General features: G+C 48.6%; 1 protein-coding gene across 4 annotated transcripts in view; it reads left to right on the forward strand.

Annotated features, from left to right (window-relative positions):
* Positions 1-17,068, forward strand: part of EML1 (EMAP like 1) — a 175,572-nt gene that overhangs the window by 122,635 nt on the left and 35,869 nt on the right. For all 4 annotated transcript variants that reach the window (XM_046007635.1, XM_046007636.1, XM_046007633.1 and 1 more), the window contains exon 4: positions 7,800-7,934. In XM_046007635.1, the coding sequence (XP_045863591.1) occupies positions 7,800-7,934 (135 nt within the window). The remainder of the gene's footprint in view (positions 1-7,799; positions 7,935-17,068) is intronic.

Raw genomic sequence — 17,068 nt, forward strand, 5'->3', positions numbered from 1 at the left:
TAGGTTATCCACTTTGTTAGCATATAATTGCTTATAGTAGTCCCACAGAATTCTTATCACTTCTGTGGCGCCCACTATAAAATCCCCTCTTTCATTTCTAATTTTCGTTATTTGGGTCTCTTTTCTTTTTTCCTAGACTAGCTGAGGATTTGTCAATTTTGTTGATCTTTTAAAAAAACGTACAGTTTCATTGATTTTTTTTTCTATTCTCTGTTTTATTTATCTTTGCTCTAATCTCTATTAGGTCCTTTACTTCTACTAACTTTTGTTTCAGTCCTCCTTTTCCTTGCTCCTTGAGGTAGAAGGTTAGGTTTTTGTTTGAAATCCTTCTTCTCAACACACATCTTTACTGCTATAAACTTCCCTCCCATATTGAGTTCTCTGCATCCCACAGTTTTAGGGTGTTTTGTTTTTATTTTCATTTGTTTATAGATATTTTCTAAATTCCCTTGTGATTTCCTCTTCGACACATTGGTTATTCAAGAGCGAGACATTGTATTTCAAGAGTGACTTTTTTCCTTTTTTTTGAGAGAGGGAGAGAGCACACAAGTGCACATGGGGTGGGGGAGGGAGAGAACCTTAAGCAGGCTCCACGCCCAGTGCAGAACCCAACATGGGGCTTGATCTCACGATCCTGAGGAGTTGACCTGAGCCGAAATCAAGAGTTGGATGCTTAGCCAGTCGACTGAGCCACCCGGGCGCTCTCTCAAGAGTGACTTTTTAGGGGCGCCCGGGTGGCTCAGTGGGTTAAGCCTCTGCTTTCGGCTCAGGTCATGATCTCAGGGTCCTGGGATCAAGTCCCCCATCGGGCTCTCTGCTCAGTGGGGAGCCTGCTTCTCTCTCTCTCTCTGCCTGCCTCTCTGCCTACTTGTGATCTCTGTCTGTTCTGTCTGTCAAATAAATAAATAAAATCTTTAAAAAAAAAAAAAGAGTGACTTTTTAAAGTAGCAAATTATTGTGGTGCCCAGCTGGCTCAGTCTGTAGAGCCTGCAACTCTTGATCTTGAAGTCATAAGTTTGAGCCCCACATTGGGTGTGGAGACGACTCAAAAAAATTTTCTTTTTTAAAAAATAAATAAAGTAGCAATTTACTAATGGAAAATGAGATTCTTTCCCTTTATTCTTGGATAAAATAGAATTTTATCATTTATACCTCATATATTTGGAATTTAAATAAAATAAAAACCTTTTTTCAGGGCAAAAAAAAAAAAAGAAAGGAAAAACTGAAATACAAACACGATTTCTAGATTTCAGTTCATTTCATGAGGGCTTATGTCCAACATTCTTGCTCCTTGATTTTGTAGAATTCTCTCTGTTTGGTCCAAAGTAAGTTTGATGTAGTGTGATAATGCCCTTCACTTTATAGACTGTGGATGGCTTTCTTAGACCTCGTAGGATTAATGCTAGATTAATGCCGCATAAATGTGAGAATTCCTGGCAAATTGTACTTTCAGTTCTAGTGTTTGAAATGTGTATTCAGAGTAGGGTAAGGCTGGGGAGTAGGTTTCTGAAACTGACCAGAGAAGTGAGGCCGGACTCCGGAATCAGACGGACGCTCTCCCCAGGATGTGAAAAAGTGGAGGCATCCGTGGGTGCTTTGGGCCCCCCTAAGTCAGTGAAGCTGGCAGAAATCATTCTTCAATAGTAACAGAATCCTATCAAATACCACATTTTTAATATTGGTATCACTCGTCCTCAAAATGGCTTGCAAGGTAGATATTAGTATTTCTATTTTACAAGAAGACTGAAGCTCAGAGAAATGAGGAAACGTCCCCAGGTCCCAAGGGCACAGAGCTGGGAAGGGGCTCAGACCCAGGTTCACGTGCATCCAGAGCCCGTGCTCCTCTCGCGATGCTAGGCTTCCCCCAGATGTCCAGGTCAGCACTTACATCGGCTCATAAAAAGCACTTGATATAATTACCGTTTGGAAATGATTCCTCTTGTATGCCCCATGCTGTCTGCGTGCTGCTCTCAGGACAGTGATGTTCTGAGATGCCCCCGTGGGTGCCCATGGGAGCAGCCGATGGGACCTTGTGGCAGCAGGTCTGAGAGATAGGACTGCTGGGTACTTAGGGGCTCAGGGGCTGGACTCCAAGGACAGAACTGGCCATCTGCTGTGAGCAGAGGCCCGGGTCCCCTGCCCCCTGTGTCAGCTTTATTCACGAGAGCTCGTGGTTAGTGACTGCGCTCAGCACGATTAGCTTGGAAGGAAAGAAGCGAGGGGGGGAGGAAGCCTGGTTATTTGTAGCTATCATATTGTGTGCCTATATACGTGTTAACACTTAAACAATAACCTTCCTTCCAGAAATATTCTAAGGCCTCTGCAGATGCTTCTTTTTACTTTACAGAATAATCAGTTTGGTTCGTCTGATCAGCTGTTATCAAGCAGCCAACCAGAAATACGTGGTTTTCTCGGTTGAGCGTCCAAGACTCTTGGTTATCAGGGTAGGACGTGGTGATCCATTAATTTCGTTTTTCTGGCTTTTTTGGGCGTCCATAGATGTGAGTTCCCATCTACTTGGACGCTGGAACCCCAAACTGTAGCCTCCAATTATTCCTCTGTGGTCGAGTCCTATAGATCTCTCATTAGGAGAGAATTCTGAAAAGAGCAAGAAGCCGCTGAGAATCCTGAATATTAAGAATAAAATAGCTTTCAGAACGTTTCAAATATGTTTACAATCATGCGGGAATTTTTCTATAATCCGAGTTCCAAATTAACCAAGTCGGGGCATCTGCCCTGTGTGGATGGGTATATGTTTGTTTTCTGTCCTCTGGGTTTTTTTCAGCCTGGTGCTTAAGAACAAAATCTCCTTTGGAAATTGTCCAGCACCCAGCGGTTGTGCTTTGTGTCGCCAATTAAGACTTCGACTGGGGGCTTGATTTGGAATCCTTGGGAAAAGCTTTGTTTCCATTAGTCAAAGGAAAAAAGGCAGAAAATCCGGGGAAGACATTCTAGGTCATACCTAGCTCAGCGGGGGTGCCAGCGCTGACGAGAGAGTAACATTTCCACCAGCTCACAACAGAGACAATCACTCATTCTTTTTGCTCCTCAGTAGAGTTTTAACAATAGCGGAGCTGTGAGAAGAGAGATCAAAAGAACAAAACTGGTACAAAACAGAGCATTATTTTAAAAACTCGCTGTTCCAAGTGTAAGATAGCGGGATAAGCATCGAGTGCTTCCAAATAAGCAGCTGGCGGTGCTTTGGAAAAACGGTTACACCTGTTAGAAAGACCCATCTGTAAATGCACCAGTCGGTGAGATTACATGCACGTAATCTCAAAAAGTAGAAAAGTGAAATCTGATTTTCTTGGGGGGGGGGGGTTAATGATTATTATTACTTCTGATATATTCCCTTATCAGTCAGATCCATTGAAACGTAGATGTTAAACTCACATTTTGAGTCTGTTTCTGTAGCAAAATAGAGATAGAGTCATTCTGCCATTGAACGGAGGAAGATGACTTGGCTCCTGTCCCTTGATCAAAAGTGACACAGTCACCCCCTGGGCTTAGGGATCTGGGTTCACATGGTAGAGCAGAAATTTCTGAAGATCCGTCAGATTCTCCAAGACCACTAGCCTTCCTAGGACATGACGAGAGGGAGATAAGAGCATTTTGTAATTACTGAAATGACTGATCTCCTGCAAGAAATGGAACTTGCCGGGGTGCCTGGGTGGCTCAGTCGGTTAAGTGTCTTCCTTCAGCTCAAGTCATGATCTCAGGGTCCTGGGATCGATCCCCCACATCAAGCCCCACATCAGCCCTTCCTCCTCAACGGGGGTCTGTTTCTTCCCCTCACTTTCCCTCTATGATCTCCCTCTCTCTCCCCCCACCCCAAAATATAATCTTAAAAAAAAAAAAAAAAGCAATTATAACTTGCAGAACAAATTTCAGATTGGTCCTTGTCCCATGTTGACTCACCAGTGCTCAGCCCAGCACCCCATGTAGGGTCAGTGCCTCAGAAATATCTGTTGAGGGGTGCCTGGGTGGCCTGGGTGGCTCAGTGGGTTAAAGCCTCTGCCTTCAGCTCAGGTCATGATCCCAGGGTGCTGGGATCGAGCCCCGCCCCCGGGGCTCTCTGCTCAGCAGGGAGCCTGCTCCCTCCTCTCTCTCTCTCTGCCTGCCTCTCTGCCTACTTGTGATCTCTCTGTCAAATAAATAAATAAAATCTTTAAAAAATATATCTGTTGAGTGGATAATTGTTCTAATCAAGGATCATCACCCCAGCGGTCATGACTGACGACATCATCAGAAGACCTCTGGTGATATGCAAGTGCTATCTGTCTGTTTCCTGTTTTTTTCAGTTGTAAATGTTTGGGATCTTCTCACACAATTCTGGAAAGCCAATCCTCGATTCCAGATCACATAATGAGAGACACATAGTTGTAGCTTGTTGCTCAGACTTACTATCTAACCGTAGGAAGAAAGCTTGCCACCAGTCACCCTTGCAGAAACTTTTAAGTCTACAGTTCAGTTTAAATTACCAAAAACCTTCAAATGGGTATGGAGTGAAATATAAAGAACCATTTTATTTTCAGAACTTAGAAGGTTTTTGGTTTGGCAGTGGGGGTAGAGACCAGGAGCAAAAGGCAGAAAGGATGGAATCCATGCGTTTTTATACCAAAAATATTGTACCTGCTTTAAGCACTAAAAAATGTATTCCATTATGGTACAGTCTCTCACAAGCCAGACCTTCTACCACTTTGACAATGAGGAGAAATATTTTCCCTTGCTGTCCAGAGGGAACGTAACTTCTTTGATTTTTCGCCACTGGTTATCGAAGGAGGCTTCTCTCTGTGAGTGTGCGGTGTTACTCCTTCTGGCTGCCCTCGATCCTGTGAATGTCTCGTCTTCCGGCTTTGTCTTCTGTCCTCCGATTAGAGTCCTGGTAAATCCTCTTCAATTCAGAAGAGCTCTTGGCTCGCAAAAGGAAATATCTTGTTTTTCCTCTGTATCCAACAATAGTATATATATTTTTAAAGTTTCACATTTTAATGCAAATATGCAGATGACTAATATCTGGGAAAAGCCGTGATGAATTACATCCCAGTCTGTACAGGCAGACGGAAATGTTCTCGTTTTGGTGTGTGCTGTGTGTTCTGTTATTTATCGAAGCTTCACAAAATATTTTTCACACTTTCGTCGTCGCTCTCGAGGTCTTCCACTTTGTCCCCGAGGCTCTCGCGCATAGATCGAACAGGTCTGTGGGTCTCCTGAACGCACGCAGACCGAGTAGAAGGGCTCAAAGGCGAGGGGCCCTTCGACTGATTGCACAGCACGGGCACGGGACGTCCCGTTACCAGCGCAGCACAGCGGTCTTCAGGGTCTCCTGTTGGTCTAGCCTCAGATCCTGTAACCATGTTAATGATTGACGTTCGTTGGATTTTCAGATTTTCGGCAGGTCCTCAGCCCCGTGCTCATGTGTCTCCTGAACCATACACAGTCTTGAGTAGGAAGCCCAGCAGAGAGAGCAAGGACTGAAACAATCCCACTCGAGCTCCTGTGTCCCTCTGTGTCATCTGTAGAAGGGGATCACGCGACCTTTGCAGGGGACTCGATTAAGTCACATATGCCAGCCACGAAGTTCTTAGTTTACATGGCCTGTCCCTGCCACCTGCTAGTTCCTCGTTCCCGTCCCTGGTGTCCCCTGGTAGATCTGGCCAGGATCATTATTAGAAAATCAGTTAATGTTTGCCGTAACTGATGCACACCCGTGGTTCTACCAGCTCTGGAGGCGTCTTCTATACTAGTCTTTAAGTTGCCATGAACTTGCTGTGAACTCCCCTTAGGACACCACGCGGGTGACGCTTGGGCTGGTGACTGCTGCTGCTGCTGCTGCTCTCCCGGGGGGCCCGTTGGGGACCAGGCAGCATGACTCCAAGCGCCATGCTAGACGCTTGGCAGAGAAAGATCCCGCAAAGTTAAATCAGCTCACTGTGTCTTGTCTCTGGAAGAAATTAAACTTTAAGCACAAAGGTTTCTAGAATGTTTAGACCTCAGTCCCAAATTTCAGAAATGCGGTGCTCTCCTAAGATCTGTAATTTCCTTATCCCCAAATTGAGCGTTCTAAAAATGCACAATTTTGACCTTAAGGCATCCCCGTTCAGATCGCAGTTGTTAGATTCTGGTGCTGCAGATCCAAAGCTTCCTTAGTTCCCAGAAAGTCTGTGTGGAAAGCGCACGATGTCATCATGATGACGGTCACATGGTTTGTTTTTGCTCACCCAGAGGGCGCGATGGTTTTTCAAACACTGATACGCCACGCAGGTTTTAAAAACATGCGAAGAGATCCTTCTCTGAGTGCTGGGCATTTCCAAAGGGAAAGGGACTGAAGCTGGCCTGAAGGAAAGGGGTGAGGACAGGCGAGTCAGAGTGGGGGGGGGGCGCTACTGAGAAGCCCCAGCGCGCGGCTGTGCTGTGTCATTAGGAGAAAGGGGGCTCGGACCCTCCCCCCCACAGTCTAGCCTTGGTCTTAAGTCCCTTGATTCCTGTGTCCCCCGGTTGAAATATGGTCTGATCTGCCACCCTCCCTGGACCCGTGCTCTCAGCACTAATGTCTCATCCCATCTCCACCGGCAGCCCCAGCTCTGTCTGCCTCCTGCTTCCTCCTGCCTTCTGACCCTCTCTCCTGGCTTCCTCCTCCCGCCTCTCCAGCCTTCTCCACCGGTGGGCGTGGCTGGCTCACACGCCCACCGGCCAGCCCTCTCCTCTCTTACCAACAGCAGGCGTTAGAGCGCCTCGTGACGGGCTCTCTCTATATGCCCATTTACTGATTCACTTATTTCAGTCTTTTTCACTGAATGAACATCAAGCTTCTGTACCAGGCTCTCGAAGTATGTAAGAAGGACCCATGAGCTAGGGTCCCGAGGAATGCGTGGCCTGGTGATGAGGGTCCGGACGTCACAGGGATGCCCATAATTCACATCTGTGCTCCAGGCGCTGCCTGTCCCACCTGCCGCCCAGGTCCTGGCTGATGTACCTTCGTGCCACGTAGGTCTTCCGTTCTCCTAGCACATCTCTCCCCGACTGTGTGATAACGACACGTTCACGCCATTCATTTCACCTCTCCCAGAAATTCACCGTCTCCAGGAAGTCTTCCCAGATATCGCCCCCAGACCCCCACCTGCCCGGCTGTCCCTGGCTACACTGCAAGGGCGCTACCTCCAAACTGGGGCATCACACATGGGGTGGACTGTGTTTGTCATTACCGGGGACATCTTATTTCCATTCGTCCCACATGTGCCCTTAGATCAGAGCTCCTCCGTATCGGCGCTATGGACTTGGGGGGCTGGGTGGTTCTTGTCGCCAGGTTGTCCTGGGAATTGTGCGACTTTTGGCAGCATCCCTGGCCTGTCCACCTATGGGATGCCGGTAGCAGCCCTCCCTGCAGCTGGGACCATTAAAGATGTCTCCAGACGTCGCCAAATGCCCTCTGGGGGTGTCGCCCCTGCCTTAGACTGAACCCCACTCCAGGGCAGGCTCCTTTTTGCAAAGCCGCTGGAGTGCTCTCACCCGGGGCTGCAGGGGATGTCCCTTGCGGTTTCTGCTGTGACATTGAACTGGGGACCAGTTGCCACTGTTCCACAGGCAGCGAACAGAGGCTGATTCCAAGTGACATTCTGCAGTTAGGAATCCGGACAGCCAGACACACACACGTAGAGACAGACATTCTATAGTTAGGATCAGAGCCGAGGTTTTAAACAGCCACGTGAAAGTACAGTGTTCTGTGTAATATACTTTTATGCTCGGCAATAAAATAAAAGCACCTCGTTAAGAATCTCATCCTTTACCTCTCGCTGTAGCACCATCAAGAGGACCAGCTCCTCCGAGAGAGTATCTCCTGGGGGCCGGAAGGAAAGCCATGGGGATTCCAAAGGAAACCGAAACCGCACAGGATCCACAAGCAGCTCTTCCAGCGGCAAGAAGAACAGCGAGAGGTGAGGGGCTTCCTCTCTAGGCTCCTGCTGTCGGCATGTTCTGTTTCTTCTTTTCCCCAGAGATGAATCAGAAGATCCCCTAACATGTACGAGAGCTTCGAGCTCTCCGCGGGGGGCAGGCCTTTTGAGAGGGCTGCGGGCGCTCAGCCACGGGCCTGTGGAGGCCCGACCCTCATCCCAGCTCCTCCCATCACTGTCCAGGTAGAGGGCAAGAGCTTGAAATCCCAGCACCCTGAGGCTGACAGAAAGAATTCCCGAGAATTTGCTCAGCACCAAATCCTCGGACTGAGGGAAGCCATTCTGAATTTCCTTACGGAGCGCCCTATACTTCTAGTACTTTCTGCTGCCATTTTGAAATTCGTTTCACTGGGTTGTTTAATTTTGTCAACCGTATTTCCCGAGGCAGACTGGGTGAAAAGTGGAAGTTTTATCATTTGTCAGAAACCATTTTTAATACGGTGCCGACACCAGGTGTAGGACCGTTTCTTTCTGGTCTCACGAAACACTCTTGCTTCTAATTCTGAATTTTCCCTTTGAGGTTAATTTATCATGGATCATGATAAACACCTACACAACTACCAGTAGCCTTTTATTAGTGAAAGCGAATTGTTGCCATTTTAATGGCCCGTGTCAGGTGTACAGACGTGTGGGGCACAGGAGACCAGTGTCTCTGGACACATACCCGACACTGTACTTGATTCTCTTTTTAAACATCGTGCCGTAGTTCTACTCTCTCTCTGTTGAGCAAGGCTGAGGAAGGAATTTCAGCTTCACAGGCTAAACATGGCTTTTCTTCCCCCCAAATGTTTATGTAAGAAGAAGGCTTAGTCATAAAGCGATCGACTCCAACCCACAGGCTGTAAAAATTCCAAGTTTGTAAATCCACTCTGATTCAGTCCTGCAAGGAACCTTAAATTCTTTTTGAGTTTTATCCCTAAAAGGTACCTTTTGTAGAAAAGATGCAGGCACTTCCCCCCAGCTGTAGCAGGTTAAGGCCCCCCACCGTCGAATAACAGCCTCAGAGCCTGACATGGGCTCCTGTCTTCTAATTTAGACTGTTAGTGCTTCTTCTCAGGAGATTATGTTAATTAGACCATAATATCTTAGAAATAAGGCCACGTGGCTACATTGGCAATAGAGTGTAAATGGGCCTTGCCGCAGGCTTCTCTGAGTTTAGGGTAAGCTTGGAAGTTGGCCTGAAATGTCTAGATCTTGGCAGTTCTTAAAAACTTGGCTCCTTCTGCACACATCTGATTTTTATTAAGAATTTCCAAAGAGAATCTGCCTTGGGCAAACTCCAGATCTGTTTTATCTTTCAAATCCTACGGCATTGATAAATGCACTGGGTAAATATTTTCCATAAAAGATATTTGCAAAAGGTTTTGTTTGGTTTGGTTTTGTTTTTACTGCCACGGTAGGAAACTTTGATTTGGAAATGAGGGATGGGGAAAATCTCCTCATTTTCTAAAACTAACTCAAGCAACTAAACATGTCCATTTAAAAATAAATCCTTTGTTTCGTTCGGACCCAGGAAAAGGTGAGGCCTGTGTGCCGCCGAACAGGTTGAGTTGCACACACCTGACAAAGAGAGTTCTTGCCTTCTCGAAGGCAACTGCTGGTGTGGCAGACACCTCCAGGGGCCCTGGGAATAGTGGCCCAGTAACTGAGACAGGAAGAAGCAGCACGGAGAAGGTCAAGTTGGTGATTCAGTCTCTGCCTGACTCTTTCCTTCCTTCCTCTCTCCCTTCCCCTGTGAGCAGCCCCCGTCCTGGGCTCTGTTGGTCTGGCCCCAAACCAGAGCTGGAGTCTCCTGGACCAATGCCCGGTGGCCGGGACTTAAAGCGTTCAGAGAAAGCTGTAGGGAAGTGGCCTTACTAACCCTCTTTGAAACACCGTGGTCTTCAGTGCTCTAAGACGGTGTGCTCGTCTCCTGATCGCTCCAATGTCTGTCTGTCCATGGTTCCAGGAGGCCGTCGTCCATTTTCAGAGCTGGTCTTATGCGGTTCAGACAAAATGGAAAGGGCACAAACTCCAGAGTAAAAGAAAGGTCTGGGTTTGTAAACCAGGAACTTCTCTAAGCCTCAGCTTTCGCCCGGGTGCCTGAGGGATCGCATACCCAATCGCCTCGAATCTTGTCGAACTGACTGGGAGAAGAACCCCCAGCCCAAGGCTTGGCACCTGGTCCCGGGCATCCTGGTGGTGGTGGCTGTTAGAGCACGAGGCCCAAGGTGAGCACAGGAGGATCGTTGATGAGGCTTCCAGAACCGGGAACTTTCTTCCCCTCACTCGTGAGATAAGGGGGTTACTAATTAGTCTTGTATCTGGTCCGGCACACATTGACTGAGGTTCATGTGCGTGACGCAGTCCCAGGAACACAACCTGAGTTCTGGCAGGATCTAGAAGGGCTCAGGGGGTGGGGGTGAGGGGTCGGGGGGTGGTCAGAAAGTGTGACACGTCCGCACGGTTGTCCATGTTGCACCAGAGCGAGCAGGGCTGCAGGCGAGCTGGCCGGGATGCAGGATGGGAGAGTGAGCCCCGGGGTGACCCTGGACGGGCCCGGATTTGTGCAGCAAGTGCGCCGCGCACCACGCCGGGGCCGTATCTTGGGAGAAGCAGACTCTTGGCTCCCGAGCGCACGTTGCCACACACCATCTGCAGGGCTGCCTTCTGCGTGTGTGGCCCTTGTACGAAAATTGGAAAAAGCCTCCTCTCGCTCCAGGAAAACAATCCCACGTCAGCACGTATAGTTCTCGATGAGAATTCCAGCAAATATGAATGACTCCATAGACCTCATCCGAATCCTCATGTCAAACATAAAATAATCGTGGTTTTTGAGGTCCTCAATGTTCACAGTTTCCGAGATAGACTAATTTACTTGAAAATAATGACATGGGGCGCCTGGGTGGCTCAGTGGATTAAGCCGCTGCCTTCGGCTCGGGTCATGATCTCAGGGTCCTGGGATCGAGCCCCACATCGGGCTCTCTGCTCCGCGCGGAGCCTGCTTCCTCCTCTCTCTCTGCCTGCCTCTCTGCCTACTTGTGATCTCTGTCAAATAAATAAATAAAATCTTTAAAAAAAAAAAAAAAAAAGAAAATAATGACATGTTTTACTTCCATAGAAACTGGGTTCTTTTATGAATTTCAATGTTCCTGTGTCTCATTTTCTTTGGAAGTGGTCACTGGATTGGACGGTCGTTCTTGTGACCTTGTAGGCTCGTGTCTTCGAGTGTCTAACACCTCCAAATACTCTGCTTATAACAACAGCACGTAATCTTCGCACCGCCAAGACTTACATAAAAACAAAAGCAATATATGGCAAGGTTAATGTTTACTCTATGGATTACTGATGATAAATATTAACAGTTAATAGTGATTTGTGTCGTAATGAAGTACGTATTAAATTTAAATAACAAATCAACAGTAACATTCTGATCAACGACCTGTGTTATCTAACATAGCCTCTGTACTAGCCCAACAGGGATTTGTTTTTATTAGTGTTATGTATCAGACAGAAGAACAACTACTACTTAGAATGCAGTTTTATGTTAAATGTTGCTAGACTGATTAAGTGTTTCAGTTAGAAAACTGGTCCCTCTGCACCTCTTTGTAATTCTGACTGGAGTGACATATATCAGCTTTGTAAACTAGATACTTTGTTTCCATCAAAAAGTTGTTGTAATGGGCTTATTTTGTTACAACAAAAAATGTCTCAGCTGGAAACCTTGTTAGAACACACATTTATTATTAAAAAAAAAAAAAGAAGAACACACATTTAAACTCCCCATCTTGGGGCGCCTGGGTGGCTCCGTGGGTTAAAGCCTCTGCCTTCAGCTCAGGTCATGATCTCAGGGTCCTGGGATCGAGCCCTGCATCGGGCTTTCTGCTTAGCAGGGAGCCTGCTTCCTCCTCTCTCTCTGCCTGCCTCTCTGCCTAGTTGTGATTTCTCTCTGTCAAATAAATAAATATTTTTAAAAAAAAATTAAACTCCCCATCTTGAGAGTCAGCAAAATTGGGGGAAAAAAAAAACACAAAAAAAAAACCACACAAAAAAACTTCAAAATAGCAAGGATGTGAAAATGCCCCCGTAGAGGCTGTTTTGTACTGAGCTACCTGAACACCCATACCAGCTGCTTTATCCAGACTGTAGGGTCCAGAACCCTGAGCTGGGGACCCTGAGCTCCATCCTTCCTCCAGCTCTAGTGTTCGATGAAATCGTCTTTTCAGTGACACCTCAAGGTCCTCAGAGCTGAAATTTGTTCTTTTACGTGAACATCCCTGAGAGTGTGATCTGAATCTTCACCCTCAGCCTGGCAGCAAGGGCCCTTGTCTGCTGGCGCCCCTTATTCTCTTGGGCCCTAACAGTCACGCGTCTCTAACACCAGCTCTCACCTGTCCCCAGCGAGAATTTTTTCTCTGAGATAATTGATGTATTACACAAGTAATGTGTGCACCCCATGATCAAACCCAGTCTGAATTAAAGAAATTCAAATCCAAGTAAGAAGATAGGGTATTTAGAAAAACCTTTATTGTGCAGGGGCACCTGGGTGGCTCAGTCAGTAAAGCATCTGACTCTTGATCTCGGCTCAGGTCATGATCTCAGGGTTGTGAGATCGAGCCCTGCGTCAGGCTCTGCACTCCATGTGGAGTCTGCTTGTCCCTGTCCCTCTCCCTCTGGACCTCCCCCGACTCTCTCTCTCTCTCTCTTAAATAAATAAATAAACAAATAAAATCTTTATTTTTTTAATAAAATCTTTAAAAAAAGAAAAATACTTACTGTATTATAAAACAGTTTTTTTTAAAGGCTAAAACCCCCACACAAAGAAATATATAGCTTAATGAATTACACCTTCTAGCACTTAGCAAGTGGAGGGTTTTCACCTTCTAAACCGCATGACATGTATGTGTCTGGAGATTTGGCGGGGGTCGATGGCTGGGTACATTTGGAGGAACTCCAGCTGATCCTTCAAGACCCAGCACAGGATGCCCCTTTCTCTGGGAAGCCTGCCCTGGCTCTTTGGTCTGAGTCAGTTGCCTTTCTGATTGCTTAGTGCCTGCTCATTCGCTTTATCTGGAACTTCCTCGCCGCTTGCCCCATCCCCACGCAGGCCTCTTGCCCTCCCTGTAGCTTTGGGAAGGCAGAAGCTGCCCCTTATTATTCTTGGTATCCCCAGCACCGCACACGGGGCCTGGCAGCCAGTTGCTGCTCAATAAATATTTCTGGCACGAATGAAAGAATATATATTTAATTAAAAAAAAAAAAAGTCATTTAAGAAAATGTGTGAATAGCACCACCTGCTGGTAGACAGGTTTGACACGACCCTTCAGATTCCAAAATGTTTTGCACTGGAAATGAGGTGACTTGAGTTAAGCATCTTCCATTTGCGGAAAAAGGGGTTCACTCTCCAAGCTGTGGGGTCATTTATCTTTTAATAAATGTTAAGATGATAAGTGCTAATATTCTGTATGTTGTTATCACTAGGAGGCTGGCAGGCAGAGAGCCTGGAAATATGTGCAGGGTTCTTACCAATGAAATTCGGAAGAGGGAAGGGACATTGAGTAATCACCATGTCCTGGGCGCTCTGTGACACACTTTATCTGATCTGGCCTGTACCTGACTGTGGATTTAGTCCCATTTTTTTTTTAAAGATTTTATTTATTTATTTGACAGGCAGAGATCACAGGTAGGCAGAGAGGCAGGCAGAGAGAGAAAGGAAGAGAGGCAGGCTCCCTGCTGAGCAGAGAGCCCGATGCGGGGCTCGATCCCAGGACCCTGGGATCATGACCTGAGCCGAAAGCAGAGGCTTTAACCCACTGAGCCACCCAGGCGCCCCGATTTAGTCCCATTTTGTAGAGGAAAGAAAGTAAGGCTTACAGAGGCAACGCTTCTTGCCTGACCTGAGTACAGGTGCAGCTGACTTCAAAATCTGGGCTCGTTCTGCCACATTAAGCTGGAAGTATTGGCTGGAAATGTCTATGAAACGGTCTTTGGTCCCAGCAAGGTCTCCAGTGACTTCTAAACTCTTTTAGATGGTTCCTAAATGACCCTCTTTCTAGCAGAAAGCCGCGTTAAGGGCATTTATATGGAGAGTCATTACTTACGCGGTAAAGTATTTTGATTTCCAGTGGAAATGTTATTTCAAGTGGGTCCTTTGCAGAAGGACTCATGGCGTGGAATGCCAAGAACAACAGTTTTCACAGGTGAATAATACGTTTGCTATATTAACGTTTGACTCTGGAATGGTGTCCTCCTTGATGGAGCCTGAGCAGTCATTTTCAAAAGCAAGTGTCCCTCCTCAAACAACACCGGACGCATGTTGGCTCTGCTCTCATCCTGGTCACGCAGGGGTCCCCCTCACACACGGCACTCGGGTGTCAGACCTGCAGTGCACAGGACCTGGGCCCCTGAGCCCCCTTTCAGGCACGTGAGGCAAATTAGGTACAGATATGGAAACGCCGAGCGCAGATCCCACCGCAGAACAGGAGCACGGTGGAGACGGCTTGAATCGGATTCCGAGCAAGTTCTCCACCAGACGCCCTTCCCTGTGCACACCCAACCTTCCTTGGGGCAAGTGAGTGTTAGCGGATGAAAAGACAGACAACCACTAGGAGACCACCGCTGTGCCCGGAGTCCACAGTGGACGTTATCGGGGCGCTGGTAACGCGCGACGTGGACCCAGGTGGCTGTAGCTGCTGCGTGGGTGCGAGCTCATGGCTCCAGCAGGAACTTTTCCTTTGCTCGGTGGTTTGGTTTCCTCCAGATCCAGCTGCTGATCTGGCAAAGGCTCTCGGCTGCCTGGCCTCCTCCCTGAGTCCCCAGGTACTGCTTGTAGCATCTGAGAGTCCTTCCGAAAGTCTCCTGAGCCAACTGCTCAAGGAAACACACAGCCAAACTCTTCCAGCAAATCTTCCTGCCAAAACAGAGCCATAAAAGCCACACCCGACTGCGACACTGTTCATTTTGGAGGGATGGGCCACCGCCCAGTGCAGAACAGCCAAGAAACGAAGGTCTGCTCAGCAGAGGGGAAATGCTGTCTCTCCTCCGGGCTCACGTCTCTCATGGGGGAGCAGGGGAGACACCTGCGTCAGCCTCCCCACGGGGGCACACTTACATTTCCCCATTAGCTCACGCTAAGGAACAGGTCACAGGAGACCAGTCACGCAACACTGGACAGGAGGGTCTCCTCCCGCACCAAGCAAACTTGCAGCCCAGGAGACAGTGTCGGGTTCCCAGGGTCCGCTCTCCATCTGCCAACAGCGAGTTTTGGAAAGGACAGTGTTCTGAATGGATTTTGACTGGAGACCATCGTGTCTTTAATCTTGGATCGCTGTCGTCTTCGCCCCTTCTGGGGTTCGTCCCTCTGCTGCTAGTTGCGAAGGTTCACTGTGGGTCCGTCCGTTTGTACCTACAAGACTTGCACACTGGAGTGGGACGCCCTCTCCCCTGGCACTCCCGCGCCGTTTAGGAAGGGTGCTGGTGCACAGACGCCAATAACGTGTTCGCAAGTAAAGAGTGTATCTTCTGTAACAATGTAGCTTTCTAGAATAATGGAACGCAGCAATAGTATCCTTTCTAAATGTCATAGGCCCAAAATGTGATGCACAGTTCGGAGCAAAATTTAAGAACTAGGAGCAGCGCTACCTGCGGCCTCTCTCTGTGACCCTTGATTATCAACACCCACACTACTGTTTCTAGTACATTTTACTTATTTATTTGAGAGAGAGGGCACGAGGGAGGGGGCAAGAGCAGAGAGAGAGGAAGAAGCAGATTCCCTGCTGGGATCATGACCTGAGCCAGAGGCAGACGCTTCACCAACTGAGCCACCCAGGCGCCCTCGTTGCTGGTGTTTTCATCGAGATCTTTGATTGTTCCTCTTACGTTACAAACTCAGCCTCAAAAGTCCACGGGCCTTCCTGTGTTTGGAATTCAAAGTGCCCTGTGGATCTCTCTCTCTGAGAAGGACAGAGTTCATAATTGCACTTTTCAGTCTCCAGGAAGGGTTCTGGATGACTTATTCCTGTATTCGTGGTTTTCGTGATCAAAGTCATGATGGAAAAACGGCCTTCGTGTCTTCCGATTCCCTGTCATTATGTTCCTATAACAGGAGGCTTGCTCTGCAGTCTTCTGGTTCAACTTTAACCCCGCGTGTCCTCCCCCCGCCCGGGAAGCTAACAATACGTGAAAGTCGGAGGTCAGGCTCGTGCTTCGACTCGGGCGATCCCAGGAGTGTCGCTCCCGCCCCGACAGGGAACCCGGGCCGGTGATCTGCAAAACCACGGCTATTTTAAACCCACGCTGGAGCTGAGGTCGCAGAGTAATCATGCTGAACTAGAATCCACACAGTGACAAGCCTGTCTTGGGAGAGACGGGCCCTCGGCTGCGCTCATCTTGGGCAGAGCGACGAGGAGAGGAGCCTTCCTGGACGCAGGTCGGAGGATACAGCGGGAAGCTCACGGGATAATTAAGCTGAGTGTGGACTGGCACCGTCGTTTGGAAGTCTTGGGAGCCCTTGGCACCAGGGACACACACACACACTCTCCTGCCTTTCTGTGGACTTGCAGTGAGCTCGGGACGGACGGGGAGCAGGGCAGGAGTGCAGAGGACACCGTCTCTGGGGCACAGGCACGGCAGGCTGCTGTTTTCCGAGGGCGGAGCAGGGGAACCAGGAGAAATGCTGTCCCCGTGGGCCTCGCGCAGGTGCTGGGCAAGAGCCGGCCGCCCCTCCAGGAAAGACTCAAGAGCCCATAGCCCTGGAGGTGCAGTGCGTGGTGAAGTCTGCGGACCCCACGGGGAAGCCAAGGGAAGCCCCCCCGCACGACCCGGCCTTACCAGGTGCCAGGCAGGGAACCCAGCAGTGAGCCGAGCAGAGGTCCCTGCCCTCTGGAGGCGCCTCCCTGCGGCAGCAGGTGGGGGTGGGGGATAGGGGATGGGAGGGCAGCACCAGAAGGGGTTGCAGAGTGGAGCATCGGAGAGGCCTCTCTGGGAAGTGGCTCAAAGCCCAGACGACGCAGAGGCCGTGGGCCTTGTCCAGGAAGAAGGGAAGCCAGGGCAGAGGTTCAACACAGGACCTGAGCTCCGGCACGAGCGAGGGCCACCACGGACAGGGCAGCTCCCTCAGTGACCAGGGGACAGGGGAG

The sequence above is a fragment of the Meles meles genome, chromosome 6, assembly GCF_922984935.1.
Source record: "Meles meles chromosome 6, mMelMel3.1 paternal haplotype, whole genome shotgun sequence".
Classification (NCBI taxonomy): Eukaryota; Metazoa; Chordata; class Mammalia; order Carnivora; family Mustelidae; genus Meles; species Meles meles.